The sequence below is a fragment of the Scomber japonicus genome, chromosome 19 (assembly GCF_027409825.1).
Source record: "Scomber japonicus isolate fScoJap1 chromosome 19, fScoJap1.pri, whole genome shotgun sequence".
Taxonomy (NCBI): Eukaryota; Metazoa; Chordata; class Actinopteri; order Scombriformes; family Scombridae; genus Scomber; species Scomber japonicus.
The window spans coordinates 3,319,338-3,344,786 of NC_070596.1; the positions used below are offsets into that span (position 1 = coordinate 3,319,338).

Genomic DNA, 25,449 nt, shown 5'->3' on the forward strand with positions numbered 1-25,449 from the left:
TGAAATGATCCATTAAAATGTGAAGGCTTCCAGCTGTTTCCTCATACTTGCCTGCTGTCACTCAGTGGACTACACACACAGTGAGACAGGAGCCACAGCTCTGATGGTAACAGCAGGTCGAGGGTTCCTCACACAGATGGAGCAGCTGCTCAACATGGGGGCCGACATCAATAAGAAGGCATCCAATGGATGGTAGGACATCTATGATGTTGTAGTACAAAGCTGATATGTATGATAAATGTATGTATATGTATGATAAAGTCATATTACATTATCCATGGAAATGTAATTTTACAGACTTTGTAAAATGTAAACACATGTTGTAGCTGTCATTTATCTCCATGTTTAAAGATATCCCTTTCATCTGTTTAACATGTATAAAACCAAGTTAACAACAGTGTAACTTTCATCTCATTGCAGGACTGCTTTAGACTTTGCCCAACACTTCCAGCAGGCAGAGGCTGTGGATCTACTCAAGTCCTCCATGTGAGTATAAACCTCAATGCACAAAACATGACTGCATAATGTAAACTTAAACAACCACAACTTATTTAACTAAAAACTTTCACTTAGTAGCTACAACATATTTGACTTTTGCATCTGAATGGCAGCTCTGGTCATTTACAAAATAGAATTTATAGCATTCATTTTTTGAATTCTTGCTGAAGAGAAGCAGTGCCTTAGGTTCAAAATGTGTGTGCAGTGTTAGTGAAATGATGCTCTGTTTTGTTACCATAAATATATTAACATACATTTGTAATTAATATTTTAACTTTTTCTGTTTTGCTCACTGGTGGCTGTACGTAAATTATTGTTTCATTAAGAACATTTAAATTGGGGTACAACATTTTAAAGTCTTTATGTTTTAACTCTTTTAGTCAATAATGGTAAAATGCACATCGTTTTGGCATGTAATGTACTGGAAGGATCCAAAGAAATGATTAAGAATGGTGAAAAGGTGAAACATAATGTTTGTCCTTTATCCACACTCAGCCTGAAAAGAAACAATATACTTGTCCAGATGATGATGCCTCTTTATAAACCTACTCCAACAGTAGTGAAATGTTGCACTGTATAGTCCTCTAGGAGAGGTGAGCAGCATGGATGAGTCCACTCTGGCACAGTGTGGCAGTGAAGAGCTGAGCGCTGAAGACCAGGAGCTGCTCAAACTCTACCACCATTCCTTTGATGATGAGTGGGTAGATCTTGACCTCATCATGGACCTGCTGAACAACATCTGCTCTACCTCTACTGATGGTGAGGCTCAGCACTCATATGTACCGTGGCCCCTGAGGACAAACCTGAGAATAAAAGCACAAATATTGAAGCATCTTGCCTGCAGGTCTTAAAAAGTCTTAAAAGCGATGAATTCAACAAACAACAATAGTGTTAAAGGTTTGCAGGCTGTTGTTTCAGTCACTATCAGACCTGCAGCAAACACTTCCCCCACTGCAGCTACAGTAGCCAAGAGGTTCATTCACTCACAGTGCACTACCCATCCATTGTATCAACTAATCTGGGCCCAGGTTGCATTATTGAATTACTGGATTACTGGATTATTTCACTTTTTCACTTTTTACTATTTTATGTATTATCACTTCTGTATGTTTTAGTATTTGTAGCATTTCAGGTTTAAAAGCATTGTTCTTAATGTTTGTGCTTTTATTTGTATATATATATTTTGGTTTAGAGTTTAGAGTTTGTAGCATTTTGGGATTTGGAGCACACACAGGGTTTCTGCAAGTTTCACTGTGTTGAATTGACAGCTTTTCAGACCATTTTAATACCGTAGAAAGCAATTTGAAACCTGTTTCACCATCTCACTGGCTAAAGAATGATAGTAAAATTGAAATCCACTGTGTACAATATAGCCTGGAGTGATTTATTATTATATCACATTTTGTTATTATGATTTTATTATATTATGAGGTTCACACTACCAAAACCTGTTGCTTCATCAACATGACCATTGATTACAGCTAGATTTCACAGATTATGGATCATGTTTCAGAATAACAATATTGTAATCCTTTGTCTGATGGTCTTCAGGTGCTTGTCTCATTTTTCTTCCTGGATATGATGAGATTGTGTCACTCAGGGACCGCATCCTCTACGACGATAAGAGATTCTCCACACACTCTGAAAGGTAAGGTGTATACAGTATGTATGATATAAAACAGTATGTTTTGGTGTGATCTTACCAAAGCAAGGGATGGTTATATTTACTTACAGTCAATCTTGACGATTTCTGTTCTGATTGATTTGGTTGCTATTGCTATTACCATGGTAACAACATATGTACTTATTACACTCCTTGTCTGCCAGTAAACAGAGTCTGGTAATAAGTCATTATTTTCTTCACTTCATGTTGCCTGTGTGACTGTGACAATGTACACAGTCTAATGTAACAGCTCTGCCATGAACTAGACTATTACAGTTTTTGTTGACATTATCAGAAAGGTGATAATACTACTGTATGTTTATTATTGAGGTTGTAGTGGGTTGTGGTGTGCTGGTGTACTGGATTTTATTGAAAAGTGTTCTTTTGTGCACCCCATTAAAATATGTGTGGGTTATAGTGTGGCTCTGACAGGGGTGTATGTCTCTCAGGTACCAGGTGTTCACTCTACATTCAGACATGCAAACCCTGGACCAGAAGAAAGCCATGAAGACCTCTCCGCCTGGTGTTAGGAAGATAGTGAGTCCCTGACTTTCTCTCACTAAAGCTTTACTTGGACCATTAGATGATACAGAGTTTTCCATCTTTATAAGTCAAACTTTTTTTTCTTAAGGGCACTCTTACACTCTCATATCATTTAAGGACTACACACATCAGCAGCATCTTGATGTGCATTCCAACTGGTTAACTTAACCAGCCTTATGAATATACATTATGATATGGATATACAAGAAAAAACACAAGTAAAACAAATGAGTTTCCATCACATTTAATATACTTATCTAAATTGAACATTTTTTACATTTTCACATAAATGTTGACATCACTGTAATACTTTCATTATGTATTTTACCTTTCTGCATTATCGCTTAAGATAGAAAGAACATTCTGACTTCTTATGTTATATTGTACTGTAAGTTCAGTATAATATGAGAATATGAACCCAGATTTGAACTGTTCATTCCTTTCAGATTCTTTCTACTAACATTGCTGAGACGAGCATCACCATCAACGATGTTGTTTTCGTCATTGATTCAGGAAAGGTCAAAGAGGTACAATCACTGCTGATGATGTTTAACAGTAGATACAGTTTCACTCATGTGGACAATAATGAACTAATACAAGTTTTTTTCTGTTGTAGAAATCCTTTGACACCCTCAGTCATGTATCTATGTTAAAGACAGTTTGGATCTCTAAAGCCAGTGCTCTACAAAGGAAAGGAAGGTAACATCAGTAATATCTATGTTCACACTCTCTTTAACTAGAGATGGTCCTCAGTATTGGTGTTGGGGCTATTTCTGGTTGATTTCATCAGAACTAGCTGCTTTGCCTGGCTGTGGTTTGAGCTATGGCTGAAGGTCATTTTATTCAGTGTACAGTAGCAGTCAAAAGTTTGGACACACCTTGCCATTCATTTAAATGAGAAAGTGTGTCCAAATGTTTGACTGGTACTGAAAATATTTGATTTATTTTTTGTTTATTTTATACATTATTTTATTCAATATGATAATTTAAGATAAATTAATTAAATGATGTGTTGTATTCAGTTTGATCTTTTAATTAAATGCTGCTTGTGATTGAGTGCTGTGAGGATTTAGATCAGGATGAAGAAAGATTTGATGTTGTTTTTTTAAAGTATATTTTTTGGGCTTTTTGCCTTTAATGTACAGGTTAGTAGAGATAGACAGGAAACAGGAGGCAGAGAAAGGGGAATGACATGCAGGATAAGATCGCTCAGTGTGGAATTCGAACCAGGGTCGCCTGCAGCGAGGACTGTAGCCTCAACACATGGGGCGGGTGCTCTACCCGCTGAGCTATGCTCAACCCCAGATTTGATGTGGTTTGTCATTAAATATGAATGCCTCTGTTGACCTGTTTACCCACTGATATAAAACTGATATATGTTTGATATCATTTGAATGATCTACTGAATGTGTATGTTGTCTTCAGAGCTGGCCGCTGCAGACCAGGGATTTGCTTTCACCTCTTCAGTCGACTCAGGTTCAACAACATGCTGGAGTTTCAGGTTCCACAGCTGCTGCGGATGCCTCTGCAGGTAAACACACACGTTCCCAGTGTTTCCCACAGATCTGAAGGCAATCTGTGGTGGTAGGCCGGCGGCCGACCGGGGGGGGCTGGGGGGGGGGGGGGGGGGGGGGGGGGGTGTTAATAACACACCCAACTTTATTGTATTAATATTCACACCTTCACAACACCTATTATGCTACATTTTGTAAACCGCCTACTGATTCCTTCATTAATAATTGGTCATACATAACTTTATCATATTAATCAAAAATTATTCTATTATTATTATGCTGTCCTCCTCTCCTACTCTTTCTTCAATGCCTAACGAATCTATCTCTTTCTCTCCCTGACCCTGTCTTTCTGCTTGAGCAGCACTGGTTGAAGCCTGAAAATATTGTAAACAAATTAATAACATAGCTAATTACACTGGTCCGACTGTTCAGCTCTGTTTCAGACTGATACCTCCGGTTCAGGCTGGTCCTCATCCTCAACACGTCTCTTTTTCAATCGCGGAAAATATTTTTCAATACTTATCTGGATTGAAGCAGCAAACATTCAGTGTAAGGGTAAAACAACTACATAACAGTACTTATAACAACTTTATTTGATTCACAGCTGCTAGTGTTTTGACCTCGACAACCCAACTACATTTTACTTGCGACTAATTAACTTTATAAAGAAGGTGTAAGGGTCGGGTCGGGACGGGACAATATTGTATTCAAAATATAAAATATTTTATAGGACTTTTTAATGTGTGATTTTATAAAGGTGCACGGGATACCAACCTTTCTTGAATTTCACCAGCCGTCTTCTCTGCACTAAGGCACAGCTTCCACGCTTCTAGGGATGATCTCGCTGATGGAGACACACGCGGTGTGCACGGAGGGGAGGGGCTGTGTGTGTGTGTGTGTGTGTGTGTGTGTGTGTGTGTGTGTGTGTGTGTGTGTGTGTGTGTGTGTGTGTGTGTGTGTGTGTGTGTGTGTGTGTGTGTGTGTGTAGGCTATGTGAGAGAGACGCGTGAGTGACACAGAGAGAGACACAGGGAGAGCAGGGAAAGGAAATGCAGCTTAACGAATACGATGCATATTTTTAAAATAGCGTTAAAAAATAATTAATAACGAAACACAATATGTGGCGGCTGGTGTTGAATCTGTGGTGCACCGCCACGAATTAGTCTATGTGTGGGAAACACTGTGTTCCAACTTTAACCCTACATTAACTTTACAGGTTCACATATAAATTATGATCACTGTATGTATGTGTATATGTACAATAAATACTGTATATATTTTACAAAGAAATTTACAAGAAAATTAACTTCTTCTCATGCATGGGTTATATACAGTATGTTACAAATGAAGTAACAAGTTCACAAACAGGTTTTTGTGTAACTGAAGGACTCCTAGTAAGACCTTTCTCTAGAAGTAAAGGTAAATAAATGGTTTACATACATTTACATACACACATAACCTGGTACATGTTAAATGACTTGCTTTTCATTTGAAATGATTTGAGACATTTCTCACAGCATGCCTTGAAGATTTATACCAAATACTCCATATTATAGCGTAAATGCACTTCTCAGTGTTACTTATTTAACAACTCGCTGGAGATGCAGTGATTGTTTGGAGCAAAGGGATCAACAGTGGAGAGGTGAATTATGCAGCTGGAGGGGTTTGAGAGCTTTCTATGGATGTTTCTGTAATGTTCCTCATTTTAAATTTGCAGGCAAGTGTTTATACTATATGTTAGCCCTGTGTACCCCACCTCTCACCTAATGTCTACTGAGGTTGGCTCCAGTTCTCTTGATGAACCAAAACAGTGCTGCGTTGCTTAAAAATGCAGGACACTTTGTATTGGTGTGTAATACTGATGATATGTCATGCTGTGTGTGTTAGGAACTGTGTCTGCAGACCAAACTGCTGGCTCCCACTTCCTCTCTAGTGGCTGAATTCTTATCCAAAGCTCCACAGCCTCCGTCTGCACATGCCATAAGGAACGCTGTGCAGATGCTTAAGGTAACAAGTACTAACAAATACTATTATATAACTCACAAGAAACTACACATATGCATACATACAACATACCTACTCACAAAAGATGCATGGGTGGTCTTAAAATATATATGATATATCGACAATATTTATTCAATGTAAACCATGTATTAGAACCACAATATTCAGTCATCATTATAAAATGAATAACTAAAATGTTGTATTCCATAAATCATCATCATAAATGATGCATCACAAACATATTCATGTGGTAAGAACAAAGTTTGCTGGTGCACATGTGTCATGAATCCAACAGTAAATTTGCATGCACCCTCATTTAATGCACAGAGTAAGAACATTTCCATTGAGTTTCTATTGACTGCCTCCTTCTTTCCCTTCAGACAATAGATGCTATGGACCAGTATGAAGACCTGACTGATCTGGGCTACCATCTGGCTGATCTACCTGTGGAGCCCCACCTGGGCAAGATGGTGCTGTGTGCGGTGGTGCTCAAGTGTCTGGACCCCATTCTAACCATTGCCTGTACTCTAGGGTATCGTGACCCCTTCATTCTTCCTGCCCAAGGCTCTCAGAAAAGAGCTGCTCTACACTGCCGCAAACGCTTCACTTCCAGCACCTTCAGTGATCACATGGCCCTGCTGAGAGCCTTCCAGGTAGGATGGGGGTCCGTATAAGACCCCCCCCCCCCTTTGATCACAATGAATTTGATGATGAGATGATAAACATCAAGAAAAAATACATTTCTACTAAACAAAAAAATGTTGACCTTTCTCAAATCTTTGAAATTTACACTGGGCTCTATTTAAAGTGTAAAAGGACGGAGCGCCCAGGTGGTCGATGGTTAGAGTGCATACCACATAATTGCAGCGTCCCTGGTTTGTATCCGGCCAGGGACCTTTGCCACAGGTCATTCCTCTCTTTTTCTCCCTGATTCCTGTCAGCCTCTATGCCAAGTACTCTCTAAATAAAGCCAAAAAAAGCCCAAAATAAATCTTTAAGTGTAAAAGGACTGGATGAAGGTAAATGTAGATCAGTAAGTGTAGTGATTATTAAATACTCTCTCTGAGCCACTCACATTAAAGCATGATGACAGCTCAACAAGCACATGTCTGGATGGTTCATGATAAAAACACACATCACCATATATCTGTAGCCAAAGACAGACTTCGTCAGTAAGTTACCATAACAACAATAGAATTTTGAAAAAAAGCCATTTATAGGATTGCATTGAACTGACAGTATTTCAGCTGCATTTCTAATGTATCTCACCATGTAAATGGTCTCATAGTTTGCTAATTAGGCTCATCTTACACAGCTGCATTTGCACTGCAATGTATTTCAACAATATGATACAAAACACAATACTTTTAAACAGGCAGAATATTGAGTTATAACTGAGCAGTCTGGTGTGTGTAAAGGTGTGTGTGGTTATTCTGTAGCAGCCTGGCCTCATTTCCAAGTGATTTAATGAAGTTGAACACAGTGAACAGCTGTGTGTGATGGCAGTGTGCCCTGATAACACTTCTCAGAGGCTGAGACATACTGTATCTATCCTGCTGCCTTCACACTGCAAGGATTTAATAAACTGAAGAAGCTCAAAGAGAATATCTAAAAGCTCCAAATTCACCAGGTCATAGAGACCAACAAAAGAAAAATATGTTGTGATAAATGATAAACATTTCTTGTTATTGATGTAAAAGTGACAGTTTATGATGATACAGATGTTGTATCAGGTGATGTAACACAGTCCTCATTGACAGCTTCCTTCATGTTTGTCCTGTGTGTTGTCAGGCATGGCAGAAAGCCCGCAGTGATGGTTGGGAGAGATCCTTCTGTGAGAAGAACTTTCTGTCTCAGGCCACCATGGACATGATACTTGGCATGAGGACACAGCTGCTTGGACAGCTTCGTGCCATCGGTCAGTTCCACTTCCATTTTCTTTCTATCCTAATCTGACTCCACCAAGTAGACTTGACCAGAACTATCTTAAATGTAATAGCTTTTGTTGAATGAATCAATGAATGATGAGCTTATTTTATTTACATTTGAAATGTGTTTGTCCTGCAGGGTTTGTGCGGGCTCGGGGGGGCAGTGACATCCGTGATGTGAACCTGAACTCTGAGAACTGGGCTGTGGTGAAAGCAGCCCTGGTGGCTGGTATGTATCCAAACCTGGTCCATATTAACCAGGAGACATCCCTGCCCTCCAGTAACACAGAGAAGAAAGTCCACTTCCATCCCACATCCATTCTCAGTCAGTCCCACTCCAAGGAGGTAGGCTAACATGTCTTATATGGATATGTAATGCTGTTTTTATCTTTTTTTTTTTAACATAAACTCTAAGATTTTGGATTACAAAATCTAAATGAACTTTATAATCGAAGCACTTTATAAATTATTATTCATGTGTTGAATGTTGTTTATTGCAGTGTGTGTGCTGCTTGATTGTGCAGTGTGTGTGCTGCTTGTGTTTGTTGATTGTGCATTAGGTTACTTTATTGGTCTCCCCAGGGAGAAATTTGTCTTGGAGACAGGGAAAAATGTTGGGTAAATAACATACAATAAAAAACAAACAAAAAAAACAACAACATGCAATACAAACGTAAAGACAGTGGTGGAACAAACACAATCCTACGTATGTACCGCCATACATGCGTAGGTACACTTGTCAACTGCAGTTCGGTGGACACTTAAATTAGTATTATTGGTGAGCAGGCTAAGAATGACTGTGTCATCAGAAAATGTTACTATAATTTGGTTTGGCTCAGAACCGACACAGTCGTTGGTATACAACGTGAACAGAAAAGGTGAACTGACACACCCCCGGGGGGCACCAGTGCTACTTACAGCCAAATCAGACAGAGCTGAGTTAAACTTAACCTGCTGTGGCCTATTAGATAAAAAGGAGTAGTACCACCTCACTAAAAAAGGGTTAACATTCAACTGAACTAATTTCCTAGAAGGATGTGTGGCTGGATAAGATTAAAGGCAGAACTAAAATCGACAAAAAAAAGTCTGACATATCCAGCCGGATTTTCTAGGTGCTTCAGGGCAAGGTGCATTATAGTCGTTATAGCATCACTTGTGCTGCGATTCTTAGTATATCAATCTTATCAAGCACTGGTTCCACAGCTGCAGTGTGTGTGCTGCTTAATTGTGCAGTGTGTGTGCTGCTTGTGTCTGCTTGTGCAGTGTGTGTGCTACTTGTATCTGTTGATTGTGCAGTGTGTGCTGCTTGATTGTGCAGTGTGTGCTGCTTGTGTCTGTTGATTGTGCAGTGTGTGTGCTGCTTGATTGTGCAGTGTTTGTGTCTGTTGATTGTGCAGTGTGTGTGCTGCTTGTGTCTGTTGATTGTGCAGTGTGTGTGCTGCTTGTGTCTGTTGATTGTGCAGTGTGTGTGCTGCTTGATTGTGCAGTGTTTGTGTCTGTTGATTGTGCAGTGTGTGTGCTGCTTGTGTCTGTTGATTGTGCAGTGTGTGTGCTGCTTGTGTCTGTTGATTGTGCAGTGTGTGTGCTGCTTGTGTCTGTTGATTGTATTTCTTTTTAGCTACTGTCATGCCCCTTTTAAATTGCCCCTCGGAGGACAAATAAAGTGATTTGAAGTGATTTGGTCTTATCATGTCAAACCCATACAACAGAGCAGCATCAGTTTCTGCAGCCATCAAATGTTAATACATTATGAACCCATATATCATTAAACATGATACTGCACATTTACTGTCAAATCTTTTTCTGTAAAGAAATAAATGACTAAATCAATCTTTAGTGATTGATTGATTTATATCCAAAATGGTGGTCAGTATTTTAATAGAGCTTTGTCTTGTCTTACCTGCAGCTTCTGTGTTTTGGTCCCGCCCTCTGTTACTAAGCTGTAGTCATAATGTTTCCACAATGCAACCGCCAGGTTCAGAAGTCATATGATTAACAACCACTTCCTGAAACATTCCATATATACCAGAGCAAAAGCTGGAACTCAAATCATACTGTGAGATAATAGCTGGGTGCAGTATGTTAAATAAATACTGCATGGGGGGGTGCAGTGCAGTAAGATCAACTCTCAGGAGAAAAGGGGATTGTTCTCATTGAGCTGCTGGAAGACTTTTAATGTGAAACACATGGAGGAAATGTGAAGTTGGTATTAGCAGCAACAGACATCATCAGTGTTGAATGGAGCAGATCAAACTGAGCAGTCTTACAATAATGTGACCAGAAGTGACATCAATATATAATAGGGACTCATAATAAGAGCCTGTTCTATCTTTATTTAAAGGTAAATTAGGTATGTGGCAATGTATTATATTATATATTATATAATATATGAATTAAGCATTGATTTTAAACTCGTTGATTGATTGATTTTAAGACTTGATTTGCAGTCATTTTCAGAGGAGCTGGTTTATGGGCTGATGAGACAAAATAAGGTAGCTGAAGTGGTCATAAAGAGACAGAGGCTCTACATTTCTGCCTAACTGTGTCATTCTAAATGATTTAAATGAAAATAATAGTATTTTATGAAAATGTGTTAATGACATAAATGTAAACCCACTGACATAGACTAAAATAACTTGTATCTTTTCATTTATATATGAGTGAGAATACACAGTAGTGTCAATGGAAGCTTTGTACTTATGTGATTGTATGTGTTGTTGCTGTTCAGAACAACTCAGCCAGGTCAGTCCAGGCCCTTCCCACAGACTGGTTGATCTATGATGAGATGAGTCGAGGTCACAGGATGGCCAGTGTCCGCTGTTGCTCCATGGTGACTCCCATCACTGTGGCCATATTTGGAGGCTGTGCTAAACTTCCCAGCTCTGCACTGCAGGAGCCTGCTCCTCAGAAAGGTACTGCTAACCTGTGTTGGTCATGTTAAATGTTATCAGTGGATCTGCATAGTGTAACTAAAATCTCGTGATAGCAGCATGACCAAGTATGATAATGTCAGCCTGGAAGCCTGTCCACACCAAGACATTTTGACTATTGGCCAGATTAATATGAATTCAGTGTGACTCCTAATTATGTTTCTGACACCTTGAGTCTAATACAGCTAGACACTGATGATTCTCTGCAGAAAGCAGCTCTGCATAGTCATTCTGTCCACATACCAACTGGTGACACCATACAACCTTGTAGAGTCAAACACCCGTGGTGAACATGATTAAATTTTACCCAGAATATACACACAGTTATTGTGGTTATACAAAGAATGATGGCTCATAGTGTCAACCATGATCCCCCTGCACTCCCAACAAAATACCCTGAGGGAGCTCAGTCACAGGCCTCTCCAGTCTGAAGGCTAACAGAAAGGAGGCACACATTTGTCTTAATTGTTAAAATGATTGCTCACAACATACTCATGTGATATTTTACTTTTTCTCTAGATTTTTAATGTGTTTAATCTTTTGATTTTTTTTCCTGATGAGGTGTATCTTTTCTACAGTAGGATTAAGAAGTGTGTGTGTGTGTGTGTGTGTGTGTGTGTGTGTGTGTGTGTGTGTGTGTGTGTGTGTGTGTGTGTGTGTGTGTGTGTGTGTGTGTGTGTGTGTGTTGCCTTCAGATAGTCCACTAGATGAGCTGAGTGACAGTGACACAGAGGACCTGTCTGAGATGAGGATTGATGACTGGCTTGTTTTCCAGTTGGACAGAGAGGTAAGGGAACAATAACTATCAATACCCATCTTTCAACCTTTTAAATGTTTATGAATTTTAATATATTTTCCTCATATAATCAGTCAATCCAACTTTATTTATATAACACCTTTTATACATACTTGTGTAGAAGGAATAAAAATAAAAGGAATAAAAAACAAAGAACTAATTAAAAGACAAAAAACTGAGACCAATGCACGCAAGAGAAAATAAGAATGTTAAAAATGTTTAGAAAATTTAAATAAAATGAGTAAATACATAATTCAATAAATAAGTAAGATAAGAGAGAAAGGAGAAAGGGTTTATTAAAAGTTAGAGTAAAAGGTTAAAGTAGATTAAAAAGACAAAATAAAAGTAAAATAAAAGAAGTTTAATAAAAGCTGGACTAAAACTGAGATTAAAAGACTGAAGAAACTGACAAATAAAATAAGATTATAGAATGATAATTGAAAAAAAACTGTTAGGTTTTGGGTTTCCTTTAACAAAATGTTTGATGACACCTCTTGTGTTCCATGCCAGTATTTCCAAAATCTTTTAGCTTGTTAACTAAAAAAAAGAATTGTCTACTAGTAAGCAGTTTCTTTGTATATTCCAAAACTGCTGCCCCATTTAAATCTACTGTGTCTATGACAGAATCACTCATTTCAGGATATCCCAGGTTTGGGTTTGCTTCAGTTCAGCTCAGCCTTTACTCATTGTTCCTCATTGGATAGACTGTAAATGATGTTTCTATTGTTTATCTAGCAGAACATTCTCAGCAGTGGTTGCTAATGAGATCTCTGTTGTGCTTCAAGAGTCTGTTCCCTTTTTACTGCTACTGAGAGAGGCTTGTCATCATAAGCTTAGCATTTAGGCCCCGTTTATACGTACCCGGTTATTTTTAAAAACGGAGACATTAATCATCATTTGAACCCTCCGTTTAGACGCAAACGGAGAATTCGCCCCTGAAAACGATGCTTTTTAAAAACTCTGGCCAGAGTGGAGATTTTGGAAAACTCAGTTTGCACGTTTGCATGTAAACAGCGAAAAACAGAGATTTAGGGAGCCGGAAACTGCTCCTGGGTTAAATGAGACATTGTTTACAATCTATGGTGATCATGGATGCAGAATAGCAGTCGCATTTATGCTGGTGCAATCCCTTTGTATTTGTTTGCATTTGCAAATACAAGTGTTGTACTATGTGGAGGAATGAAGTGACGTTGTTGTTGTTGCTATGCGGGATTCTGATTGCTAACGTGGGCTTGAGCTGCTCTTGACGGCATATATACACGGGTTAGTGTAAACGTAAACTTTTCTGAAAACGGACTGGTGTGCACACAGTTTTTTTTATAAACAGAGAGGATGAAATGTCCATTAATGAAAATATCCGGGCACGTGTAAACGTAGTCTTAGGGGGTCACATTTGAATCTCAAACAATCATGCATTTTCCAATCAGGAAATATTTTAAGATCACACATATGTTCTCAGTTAAAAGGGCTGAGTAATAAATCCATGCTAGAGTATGTATTTCAGTATCCATTTACCTCAACCAAGCAGATGGTTAGATGAGAGTACATTACTCCAGTGTTAGCCTCTCTCTCTCTCATTGATTCATTTGTGCTAAATCTTTTAGAACTTCCAGCACATGCACTTTGATCTCACGTTGTGTATTGCGTTGTTAGGCAGCAGGACTGGTGTTTGAACTGAGGCAGAAGTGGCAGAATCTGTTCATCAAGAGGATCCGCTGTCCTTCAAAGCCTTGGTCTCAACAAGACGAGGCCATCATCCGAACCCTGGTTTCTGTAAGTCACTCTCACTTTTCATTATCAGTAGTATATGATAAGATGAATGTGAGTCACAGCACTGTAAAGTCTCACATTAAGGATGAGCACCTTCAGGCAAGTTGTCTTCACAGTCAATACTATCACTTTTTAAATTGTTGTTCAGTGCTTTTGTTGATGTTAATTATATTAAAATGAAGCCATGCATTAAAATGTATCTATAATTAGTGACTTATGTATTCACAGTAGGGTTGCATGATATGGACAAATGATCGTATCCTGATATTGAAGCCAAATATCTTGATATTGATATGATATGACTATGATTTCACACTTGTTTGAAATGTAAAGTGAAGGAACAGTGAAAATGAAGCATTCTTTAACAAAACAGCATAATAATACCAAATGGACAGTGCAGTTACTCAAGAAAATAGTTAATATTAGTTAATATAATAGTTAATAGTATTAATCACAACAGACCAGTAACTGTCTTAAACTGCATTGAAATAAAAAATAAACATTTTTCTGCAACAATGCTTTAACAATATTTAAATGTAACAACAGTGAAAATTAATGGCTGCATTAAAATAAATACATTTAAAATTAAAATAAATGCATCAGCAATTGGGCTGTACAAACAATGATTGAGAGATACTTGTGTGTGACTGTGTCTCCATCTTCTTCATAGTGTTTCACTTCATAGAAGTGATGAAACATGTTGGTTTTCCTACCAGGCTGTAATTTGTTAGAAGGAACAGAGCAGGACCCAAATGTAGGAGACTGACAGAACAACTAATCTGTATCTCTGGACTGAACAGAAGATTTTACTTTTTTTTATATATATATTTTTTGGGGCTTTTTGCCTTTTAATGTAAAGTTTAATAGAGAGAGACAGGAAACTTGAGGCAGAGAAGGGGGAATGACATGCAGGATAGGACCGCTCTTGGGAAATTTGAGGATTTGGGGGACTGTAGCCTCAACACATGGGGCAGGTGCTCTACCCACTGAGCTATGCTCTACCCAACAAAGACTTGACTTAACACAGGACCTGAATACAAAGTGAACTAACAAGGGAACAGGTGACTGGACAGGAGAACAGGGAGATTATTGGCTAGGGGAAACTCTGGGAACAGGGCAGGGCTGGTGAGGCAGGCAGGTGGAGGGAAAAGGTGCCTGAAAATATTCACATTTGAGCTGGAAGTACCTTATTCTTCAATAACAACTCAAAATCAAAGAAGTAGGTGTTTCTGTAAATTAACTGACATAGATAAATTGTTGCAGCTCATGTATACCATACCATACAAAGCCAACTCTCAGTGAGAAGCAGTTTAGGGCCTCACAGAAGGACTTGACATGAGAAAGTATTTTTAACATCTGTGTTGCCAGCTGAGCTGTCTGTCACTGCTGTGGTTTGCCTTATCAGATCCTTATGCTTAAGTTCATTTACATTCACACCATACTTATATGATGTATGATTTTACATTTACACTGTGTTCATGTGTACAACTCCATCAATCTCTCTTCCCACAGGTGCTTGCAGCAGAGGAGCAGGGAGCAGGCCTACAGCAGCCCACAGGGATTGGCCAGAGGCCCCGGCCCATGTCCTCAGAGGATGGGCCCCAGACTTTTGTGAAGAATTCCAAGAGTAACCCCCAACCACTCCCTGACACCACCGATGACAAGTACATAGTAATCTCAATAACATTTACATTGCATCAATGGTAGTGCAGTAAAAGTCCATATGAAAGAACAAAAAGCTTGTCCTTAGTCTGCTGGTAGTGATGTTACATTCTGCTTAAACTACAGAGAACATATTTACATTGCAGCTCTTTATAGTGTTATGTCTGTAGATTAATGGAGACTCTACAAAACAAGTTACATGAGGAAATGAAAATCTGTAAACCAAGCCTATATGGAAAAATATAACCCAAAACTCCATAACACAAGCTAACACTGAGATTTCTGTCATAATCTACGGAAGCATATTGTATTCACTTGAATAAAAAAAAAATCAGTTTTTTCTGAGTAATTTATTTTTTGGTCTGTTTTTTCGAGGTAATTATTTCTGTTTTTCTGCGTAATTTTTTTTACTATTAATTTTTTTTTACTATTATTATATATCTTTCTCCCGCTTTGCCTTTTCTCTCTCTAATTGCATATATTGGTCAAAAGACAAAGTCCCACCAAAAAGCTCAGAAACTGGGCATATGTGTGGAGCATGACTCACCTTAGACGGGAGTCACTTGCAGGTTGGCTGTTCTTGCGAGATTTCGAAGTATCTCGGTAATTCAGAGGAAAAAAACCCCCCACGAAAAACAGAAAATAATTATCCTGAAAAACAGGAAAAATTACTCCAAAAAACAGGGGAAAAAATAGCCAGAAAAATAGGAAAAAAGATTAGTCAGAAGAACAGGAGAGAAAAAATTACTCAGAAAAACAGAAATGATTACCTCGAAAAACAGACCAAAAAATAAATTACTCAGAAAAAACTGATTTTTTTTTTTATTCAAGTGAATGCAATACGCTTCCGTAATAATCTATCTTAAAGACTGTGTAAAGTGAATTCAGACATTTTCTTCTAAACACATTAGATAGGTCATAAATGTATTTCTAAAAAAATGTGTAAAAAGCATTTCAACCATTTAGATTTGAATTGTGGAGCTAGGCTTCACAAACTGTGTTCCAAGATTTCTGTGTTCAGGATTTAGTGGGCTGGTCTGAAAATCACATGATTAGCATAAACCCGCCCCTGCTGCTGTAGATGTATAAATACATTCAGCACACACTACTACTACTACAGTCTACAGTTAGCCAATTAGCTGAGCTAGCCGCCGAGTTAGCAGCAGAAAGCTCTCAGACCCATGTTTCGGGTAGAGGTGGTGACTTTGATTGACAGGTGACACTTGGTAGGGGGCGGGGTTTCAGCGGACTCAGCGGACTCGGCGGACACTCCCACAGTGTTTGGGAGCAGAGAAAGAGGCTGATTTTTACACAACTTGGAAGAATAATTTCATATATTTGGCGATTTTTTTAATCATTCAAATATGGCAGGGTGGTTAACAACACACTTTTCTGTGGTATGTCAAACTCAGAACACATATTTATTCTTACTTTACACAGACTTTAAGTTTTCATATAAAAACTGACTGAGTGTTATACTGATGGAAAATACCACTGGGAAAATACACATCATACTACATTTATGAAGACAACAGGTAAAGTGTTTAGGTTGTATTAACAGCAAATGAAACCATTTCAATATCTTCCCTGTAGGTTGTCTAGAACGTCTTCAGCTTCAGGCCTGCATCAAAAGAAAGTCCACACCAGAGACGAGTCTTTACTGCCCATGAATCAGCTGTCCGATGACCTTCTCTCCTCCAGCAATTCTTCCTGCTCTGTGAGCATGGACAGTCCCTCTGACAGCCCCTGTCCCTCCTCTTCAGGAAAGGTACTCAGTGTCTGCAATACAGTGATGACAAACACCTGATCCACTGCTCTTACACAGCCATTGAAATGAAACCTGTACTCTGCAGTGTTTTTTAATATTACCATCAGTAACGGCCTGATTAGACTCTCTGTCAATTAAAAGTGCTGTATGTTGCTTGCTGCAGTATTTTGTGTATCTGTACATGTTGCTTTTTAGGTTTGTAGGCTGTAAATTACAAAAGGACAGCCACCTATGGCTTGATCCTGCAGAGCACAGCTGTGTCACATTCCAGCTCTGACACAGCTGCCAGAGCTGATCATAGCCTCTCTACTCAATGCTTCTGATTCCACCAGACTCACTGCAGCACATTTTAGAAGCAGCTCTCCATTAAGCATATACGCCCAGTCTATTTTTGATGCTAGCATGGATGTAATATAAGAGCTTGATACTGGACCAAATATGGCACCCATTCAGTGCTGTGGTGGAACTCAGGGGTCCTCAGAGGACACCATTCATCAGAACCAAACCATTATCACTATTGCTAACCTTATTGCTGAGTGGCTTGAATAGCAGTAGTGGTTAGATTAACAGCTGTCATCAAACAGGAATACAGAATAATTAAGAGAATCACTGTTATTATAAGGGTGATTTAGAACCTAACTAATCCAGACCTCCCAGACCATAATACAATGAGATATGCAGGTTGACATATCATGGAGGAAAAGGAAATGGCAGCTTGTTGGGCTGCAGAGTCAACCAACACATTTTCACCTGTCAGAGGATCACAGGACTGAAACTTTATCTTTGGTTAGAATATATGCTGCTTGTCCAGCTGCTTGTGCAGAGGTAGCATTAATGCTTAGGTTTCTATCATTATGTAGTCTTTCACTATTGCATAGCCAGCAAGGTGTTTGTTATCAGTTAGTATAAGTCTAACTGATAACAAACACAATAAGGTATTGGTGTCTCATTCATAGGTAGGTAACCATTTCATTGTCTGCCTCAGTCAAAGGAAGGAGATTAGCTGGATTTGAGGGAGGTGTGCATTCCACAGATATGTGGGAACTTCTGTCATAAGCAATGTGCTGCCATCACATGCTGAGTAGCAGAGAATCTTAAAACCCTAATGTATGGTTTACATTTTGCAAGTGTCGTTATCGTTTCATTTGTTTTTTTAAAATAAAAGAAATTTGTGAAAAGTACTTAAAAGACGACATGACACGCCAACCTTATTGTTGAAATTTCGACTTTAATCTCGACATGTCAATGTCGGCATGATATTTCAACTTTGTTTTCGGAAATCTTTTTTTCTTTTTTTTTCTCATGTTGCCCTAATACTCTGTCGTAGAACCTAGAGCTACACAAAGACAGCAGAGATAAAGAAACCTAAGCAGACAAACATAAATGATGTAAGTGGAACTCATACAAGAGCCTCTGCAGATGATGTAGCATTGCCAACTGACCACTGTAGCGGAGGATTTGGGAAAGAACATTTAGGAAGCAGCTGTAAACATGTTAGAAGAGCATTATTTTTCCTTCAGTCGAATTTCAGATTGAATCAGCAGGAGAACATTAGTTTGGGTCTCAGAGGCTAGAGGCTAGAGCTCATGATGATGTTGTGTCTCATGTCTCCCTGGTAGCCTTTACTGCTTGGATTGAGATGTTTAAATTGAAATGAAAGGATCTTATTGACAGTTTAGTTATGGTGGTGTTTTCTTCCTCTTGTTCACAGCACTGCTCAATGTTTCCTCAGCTGGCCTTTTCATCAGTGCGCTACTTCATCATGAAGAGCAGCAATGTCAGGAACATAGAGATTTCTCAGCAGAAAGGGATCTGGTCCACCACACCGAGCAATGAGACCAAACTCAGCAAGGCCTTCCTGGAGAATAACTTCATCATCCTCATCTTCTCTGTTCAGGGCTCTGGAAACTTCCAGGTACAGTATGAGGTGACATTCAGACCAGCTTTTAAATGCGTTCATCTGCAGTTCCTACTGGACTTACTGGATCATATTTCTGATATTGTTCTGACTGCAGTCTAATCTGCATCATGTTATATGTAATCTATCATCATAACTTAGACCACGTGCTAGAATTTGACCTCACTGCAAAGGTACAGTATAAATAAGGATTTTTGTCTTTTTCACAGGGCTACGCTCGTATGGTGTCGGCCATTAGTCGGGAGAGCTGCCAGGACTGGGGGTTCATGGGACTGGGAGGGGTTTTCAGTGTGGAGTGGATCCGCAAAGAGAGCGTTCCCTTCCAGTGCACCCAACACATCCTCAACCCATGGAACGACCACAAGAGAGTCCAGATCAGCAGAGACGGGCAGGTGAGAAGTTAGAAAACAACACAGCAGGTTTTTTGTCCCATGATAGAAATCATGAGTCAGGATCCCCAATGCAGTTTTGGTTCATCACAGTTTAAGTCATGGGATGTAAATCACAAGTTTCTTCACAATACGATATCATATCGATTCAATGAACAACAATTAGATGTTTACTGATATCACAAAGTCTATGGAGCCAGCGATCAATATGAGACACTTTCATTCCTATCAAATCACAAAAAACAACTCAAATATCATTTGCATTTGACATTTTTATTTATGAGCACAATCAGACATTTAAATGAAAAACAATCAATCAAAGATATCTAAGAGAAGAAACATTACTCAAACTAAAGAGGTAGAAATAATCTTCCATTACATTTATCATAATCACTAAACAGATTAATCATATGGAAACAAAGGGACTTACATCAAATACACAGCTCAAACAATTGTGTAGGTAGGGAGTTAGGTCAGCCACAGGTGAGCTGGCTGCCTGATAGACTCTGGGGGGCGGAGCTGGAGTGAGATGAGGTGGACTCCGGGGGCGGAGCTGGAGTGAGATGTAGTGGAAGGAGGTGGGTATTTCTACAGCCGCCCCGTCAAATATATGGAACATATTTGACTTAAAGAAAATCCTCAGGTTGGAGGAGGTTCGGGAATATCCTTAAGTTCAGTAAGGGCAATCAACCGGCTGACAGGACGAACATAGGATTTTCCTTTGACGATCACCTCTGCCACTCTACCATCTGAACTGAGGAGGACCTTTTGTACTTTTCCTAAAGGCCATGATGCACGGGGAAGATTTGAGTCCACAACCATGACAATGGCATCCACGTTGAGATTGGGTTTATCCTCTTTCCATTTTTGTCGCTGCTGAAGTGTTGGACGGTAATATTTCAGAAAACTGGTCCAGAAATTATCCGCAAGTACCTGACTGTAGAGCTATCTTCTGGTTCTCAGGAGGTCAGGACAGGCATACATGACTTGAGGAAGCCTCCAGCCGCCCCATGAGGAGAAGTTTGGGAGTGACAGGATCAGGGTCGGATATATCAGATGACAGGTATCCAAGGGGCTTTGAATTTAAGATTTCTTCCACCTCTATCAGCACAGTTGGTATGCTGGGATGGAGGCCGGAGGTTGTCTGCAAAGGTGGACCCCTTTGGAGCCAACGACAAAGACAGAAATTGAAGCCGGACCTCTCTGGAGGCCGTTGGCGAAGGCAGAGACCGAGACGGGACCTCTCCAGAGGCCGTCGATGGGGACAGAGACAGAGACGAGACCCGTTCGGTGGCTGGCAACAGAGGCAGAACCTGAGGCCAGACCCTCCTGAAGGCTGGCGAAGGAGACGGGAAACCTCTGGAAGCTGGCGACCCAGACCACCTGTCCACACACTGGGCCGAAAAGGACTAGGTAGCTGGACCACCAGGAGCCCAGATGCCAAGGGTGGCTACTCATCAGCAGAGGCTGAGGCCGGGGGTAGCCGCTCGTCAGCAGGAGTAGAGTCCGAGGGTTGCTGCTCGTCAGCAAGAACAGGAGCAGGAGGTTGCTGCACGCCAGTCGGAAGAAAGGATGACTGCACGCCAACCGGAACAGTAGCATAGGGGTTGCTGCACGCCAGCAGGAACAGGAGCTAGGGGTTGCTGCACGCCAGCAGGAACAGGAGCTAGGGGTTGCTGCACGCCAGCAGGAACCGGAGCAAGGGGTTGAGGCTCTGGCTGGGGGCAAGACATTAAAGAACTGGGAGGTGGTGCAAGAGAGCAACGATGACTAGGTGCGGGAGATGAAGGGGGTTGAGTCACACAGTGACTTATGGGAATGCTATGTTCACATAACTTTTCACGCAGTTCTTTGACTATAGGGGGAGGATTCTGGGGGGAACAAGATCCTGGGGAGTGATCAGATTCATCATCATCGTCTAAGGCAGGAAGTGATTGGGAATAAATGGATGCATCAGAATCTGACTGTGTGTCTAATCTGTCCCCTAGAGCCTGCACACTTTGTCCCACCCGCAGAATGAGATTCTTAAATTGATCAATTTCTCTCCTCATCACTTGCCTATCTGTGCTGGAAGTTTTGTCCTCTGCAGCATTAGCGGGCTTGGAAGGAGGGACAGGTTTGTTCCATGCAGCTGCTGTCTTCCCTGCTGAAGATTCATGCATGGACTTTAAAGACTGTGGAATGGTATGAGAAGGCTGCGGGAGAGGATGAGACTCTGAGAGCTGAGAGCATGGGAACTGGGTTTGATAATCTCTCAGATATGCAGGTGGTTTATGGAGACATGTTGGCCGGTTATTTACTTGTGCTTCATCCATTGAATTGATCTGAATCCGGCTTGAAGGACCATGTAAAATTAGTTTGAAGCTGGAGTGTTGGTTCTACAGGATAGTAGATCAACGCAATGGATTGTTTGTTAGATCAATCACACAACAAGGAGGAGCCAGTTCCAGTCCATTTTATTACTCAAGCTGGTTTGTATCTGGCAAAGAGAACAAGGCAGGAAATCATAGGTCAGACATATGCATAATAATAAATAGCAATCAACCAAAGATATCTAAGAGAAGAGACATTACTCAAACTAAAGAGGTAGAAATAATCTTCCATTACATTTATCATAATTACTAAACAGATTAATCATATGGAAACAAAGGGAGCTTAAAGACCGTGTAAAGTGAATTCAGACATTTTCTTCTAAACACATTAAATAGGTCATAAATGTATTTCTAAAAAAGGTGTAAAAAGCATTTCAACCATTTAGATTTGAATTGTGGAGCTAGGCTTCACAAACTGTGTTTCAAGATTTCTGTGTTCGGGATTTAGTGGGCGGGTCTGACAATCACATGATTAGCATAAACCCGACCCTGCTGCTGTAGATGTATAAATACATTCAGCACACACTACTACTACTACAGTATACAGTTAGCCAGTTAGCCGAGCTAGCAGCTGAGTTAGCAGCAGAAAGCTCTCAGACGTAGCGTCCATGTTTCGGGTAGAGGTGGTGACTTTGACTGGGGTTTCAGTGAACTCGGCGTGCACTCCCACAGCGTTTGGGAGGAGAGAAAGAGACTTGAGTTTTACACAACTTTAAAGCTAATTTCATATATTTGGCGATTTTTTAATCATTCAAATTTGGCAGGGTGGTTAACAACACACTTTTCTGTGGTATGTCAAACTCAGAACACATATTTATTCTTACTTTACACAGACTTTAAACAATTCTCCAGAGAAGGAAAAGGGCTGACACAGGTGAGCTGGATACCTTAATAGACTCTGGGGGGCGTAGCTGGAGTGACATGAGGTGGACTCTGGGGGTGGAGGTGGAGTGAGATGAGGTGGCCTCTGGGGGGCGGAGCTGGAGTGACATGAGGTGGACTCCAGGGGCGGAGCTGGAGTGAGATGAGTTGGACTCCAGGGGCGGAGCTGGAGTGAGATGAGGTGACTCCGGGGGCGGAGCTGGAGTGAGATGTAGTCGAAGGAGGTGGGGATTTTCTACACTCAGTATTTATAAAAAAGATGATGAGAGACCTTTAAAAGTATCATGTGGTGTCTCTGACCTCCAGTAATGCTAGGGAACTGTTTATTTTATGATTGGGTCCCTTTTTTGTTGGTCTGGTGCATATGCATGATGATGCACATGCACACAATACACAGTCGTGCCAGTAGTTTCAAACTATTCAACTGATCTACAGGAGGTTTTAATGCACCATAAAACAGCAATGTACCAGTAAAGGCGGTGAAGAAGAAGACCGCAAGCTAGTAAACATTGAAGGATTTAACATATTTACAGATTTGTAAATGTTTTATGAGGAAGGAAATGTATTCAACATGTTTAAGAACAGTGAGATCTGGTGAGTAAGACTCAGTATTCATATAACTTTAGTTTATTGACAACACAACTCCACAGGGCCCCTTCTAACTGTTTCTACAAGCTTCTCCTATGTTTCTCCATTATATTTCATAGTTTCTTATTATTTTTGTTCCAGTCAATCCTGTATTCCAAGATTTCTAAATTAGTTTTTATGCTTTCTATAAGAGAGTCAGTGTAGTACCTGTAACACTTGTCTTCCTCAAACTGTTTAAAAACAGGTTTGACAATATCAATTAGTCAATGTCATTTAGTCATAAAGACTTTTCATTTCAATGTGTACATATCACATTAAAGGATAATTACCGTTTTTTACAACCTGGACCTTATTTCTAGCATAAAATACAATCATTTACTCACCCAGACAACTTTGGTGTCATTTGGAGTTCGGACGAAATTAGCTCCAGTGGAGTGTCACGTATATTCGTATAATGCGAATACACGGGGCACCGAAGCGCAGCCTCTATATAACGCATTATCTGCCGTGAAACTAGTTCATTTCACCAATATTTAGTTATGATACGTTAGTACTATTCCCCTCCGAGCCCGTGGTGGCATGTGAGGCCAGGAGATACGCGTCTGGATGTGTCAATAAACGTCTGTATCACAACACTGGAGGATTTCCTCTCAATGATAAACCGGGTTGTGGTAGAGACGTTCGGAAATGACATCATCCAGATCAGAGGTTAGTAGGTCAACCTACAGACCCCGGATGTTGATAACATGCTACCACGGGCTTGGAGGGGAATAGCACTAACGTATCATAACAAAATATTGGTGAAATGAACTAGTTTCACGGCAGATAATGCGTTATATAGAGGCTGCGCTTCGGTGCCCCGTGTACTCGCATTATACGGATATACGCGGCACTCCACTGGAGCTAATTTCGTCCGAACGACTCCAAATGACACCAAAGTTGTCTGGGTGAGAAATGATTGTATTTTATGCTAGAAATAAGGTCCAGGTTGTAGAAAATGGTAATTATCCTTAAGCTTCAGTTAATCACTAGAGAATGTCTTGTATAAAATCACTTTGTTTCTTCTGTAGGAGTTGGAGCCTCAGGCAGGCAGCCAGCTGCTGTTACTGTGGGAAAGGAACTCTGGCAATTAACAGAAGTTCAGCATCACCACCATCAGTACATCTCTCTGCACTACACACTGAGATTACCCAAAAAGTTGTCTTTCTTGCACTACCACATCTGGATCAAGCTACCTACTATTACTTACTTTAAACGGTACAAGGACTGCAAGCTGTAGCAAGTCAGCAGAACAATGTAAGAGACAGTGATGCGTTTGAATGAATTCTCAACGTCTTCTCATCTGTTTTGTCTATTTAATAAGCAACTTTTCATTCAGTTTTTATTCTTTATATGCACAAAGTCATATGTTCTTATTAAACAATATGTTGACCATAAAATTGGATCCTGATAAGCTGAAATGTTCTGACACTTTCTGACATGAATTAGAATGATGAAACATGTTTGTAGGTTTTTATCATAATTTTGTCACTGTTCATAGCTTCAGAAGCTCATTTACATTGTTGCAGCATATTACAGTTAAGATTATCATTTTGTACAGTTATTGTTACGGTAATGTTTTGGCAGAGGAAATGTTTTAAATAATAGTTACTGTTGTGACAGGTGCCTTATTGACATAAACAAATTTTCTCTGCACATGCTACTCACCAGTAGTTCAGCAGAAAGCAAAAGTAGACATTTGTCACAATAGTTTGTTTCATGTTATGTTATATATGTTAAAGCTACATTCTGATGATGGTGCCTTTGGACCATGACTGCAGAGTCAGAGTGTATACTGTATAAAGTATGTGACTCACATTGTGAACGCTGCAAAAAATTCTGCAATGAAGACAGAAAAGAATTTAATATATGTAACATGTGAACCTGAAAGTGTTAAAATCATCACATATTTTTCAGCTGTAAGAGCAAAGGGATGTTTACTTTTTTACTTTGCAAATAAACTGATTGAGCTCTTTGCTGACCTTCTTCTTTTGGGGGGGGGGGGGGGGGGGGGGGGCTTGCCATGCTTGTTGGGACTGTGTACAGTCAGATAGAAAATTTAGCAGTCGCCAGCCTGAATAAAAACTACTGCACCACCTCTGCATGTGGTTTTTCAAGTTCAATTACTTAGTTGTTAAAAAGACATCCAGTCCTTCTTCCTCACTGAAAAATCCAGTCTGTCAAT

General features: G+C 39.9%; 1 protein-coding gene across 2 annotated transcripts in view; it reads left to right on the top strand.

Annotated features, from left to right (window-relative positions):
* The window catches only part of LOC128380607 (3'-5' RNA helicase YTHDC2), a 34,613-nt gene extending 9,389 nt beyond the window's left edge, over positions 1 to 25,224 (top strand). For both annotated transcript variants that reach the window (XM_053340476.1, XM_053340477.1), the window contains exons 13-32: positions 66 to 192; positions 421 to 486; positions 1,079 to 1,257; positions 2,050 to 2,146; positions 2,611 to 2,698; positions 3,151 to 3,231; positions 3,321 to 3,403; positions 4,130 to 4,235; positions 6,106 to 6,225; positions 6,603 to 6,875; positions 8,014 to 8,140; positions 8,290 to 8,495; positions 10,879 to 11,062; positions 11,776 to 11,867; positions 13,530 to 13,649; positions 15,159 to 15,310; positions 16,902 to 17,076; positions 18,788 to 18,991; positions 19,204 to 19,386; positions 24,296 to 25,224. In XM_053340476.1, the coding sequence (XP_053196451.1) occupies positions 66 to 192; positions 421 to 486; positions 1,079 to 1,257; positions 2,050 to 2,146; positions 2,611 to 2,698; positions 3,151 to 3,231; positions 3,321 to 3,403; positions 4,130 to 4,235; positions 6,106 to 6,225; positions 6,603 to 6,875; positions 8,014 to 8,140; positions 8,290 to 8,495; positions 10,879 to 11,062; positions 11,776 to 11,867; positions 13,530 to 13,649; positions 15,159 to 15,310; positions 16,902 to 17,076; positions 18,788 to 18,991; positions 19,204 to 19,386; positions 24,296 to 24,358 (2,726 nt within the window). In that variant the 3' untranslated portion in view covers positions 24,359 to 25,224. The remainder of the gene's footprint in view (positions 1 to 65; positions 193 to 420; positions 487 to 1,078; positions 1,258 to 2,049; positions 2,147 to 2,610; positions 2,699 to 3,150; positions 3,232 to 3,320; positions 3,404 to 4,129; positions 4,236 to 6,105; positions 6,226 to 6,602; positions 6,876 to 8,013; positions 8,141 to 8,289; positions 8,496 to 10,878; positions 11,063 to 11,775; positions 11,868 to 13,529; positions 13,650 to 15,158; positions 15,311 to 16,901; positions 17,077 to 18,787; positions 18,992 to 19,203; positions 19,387 to 24,295) is intronic.
* Positions 25,225 to 25,449: the final 225 nt, after the last annotated feature.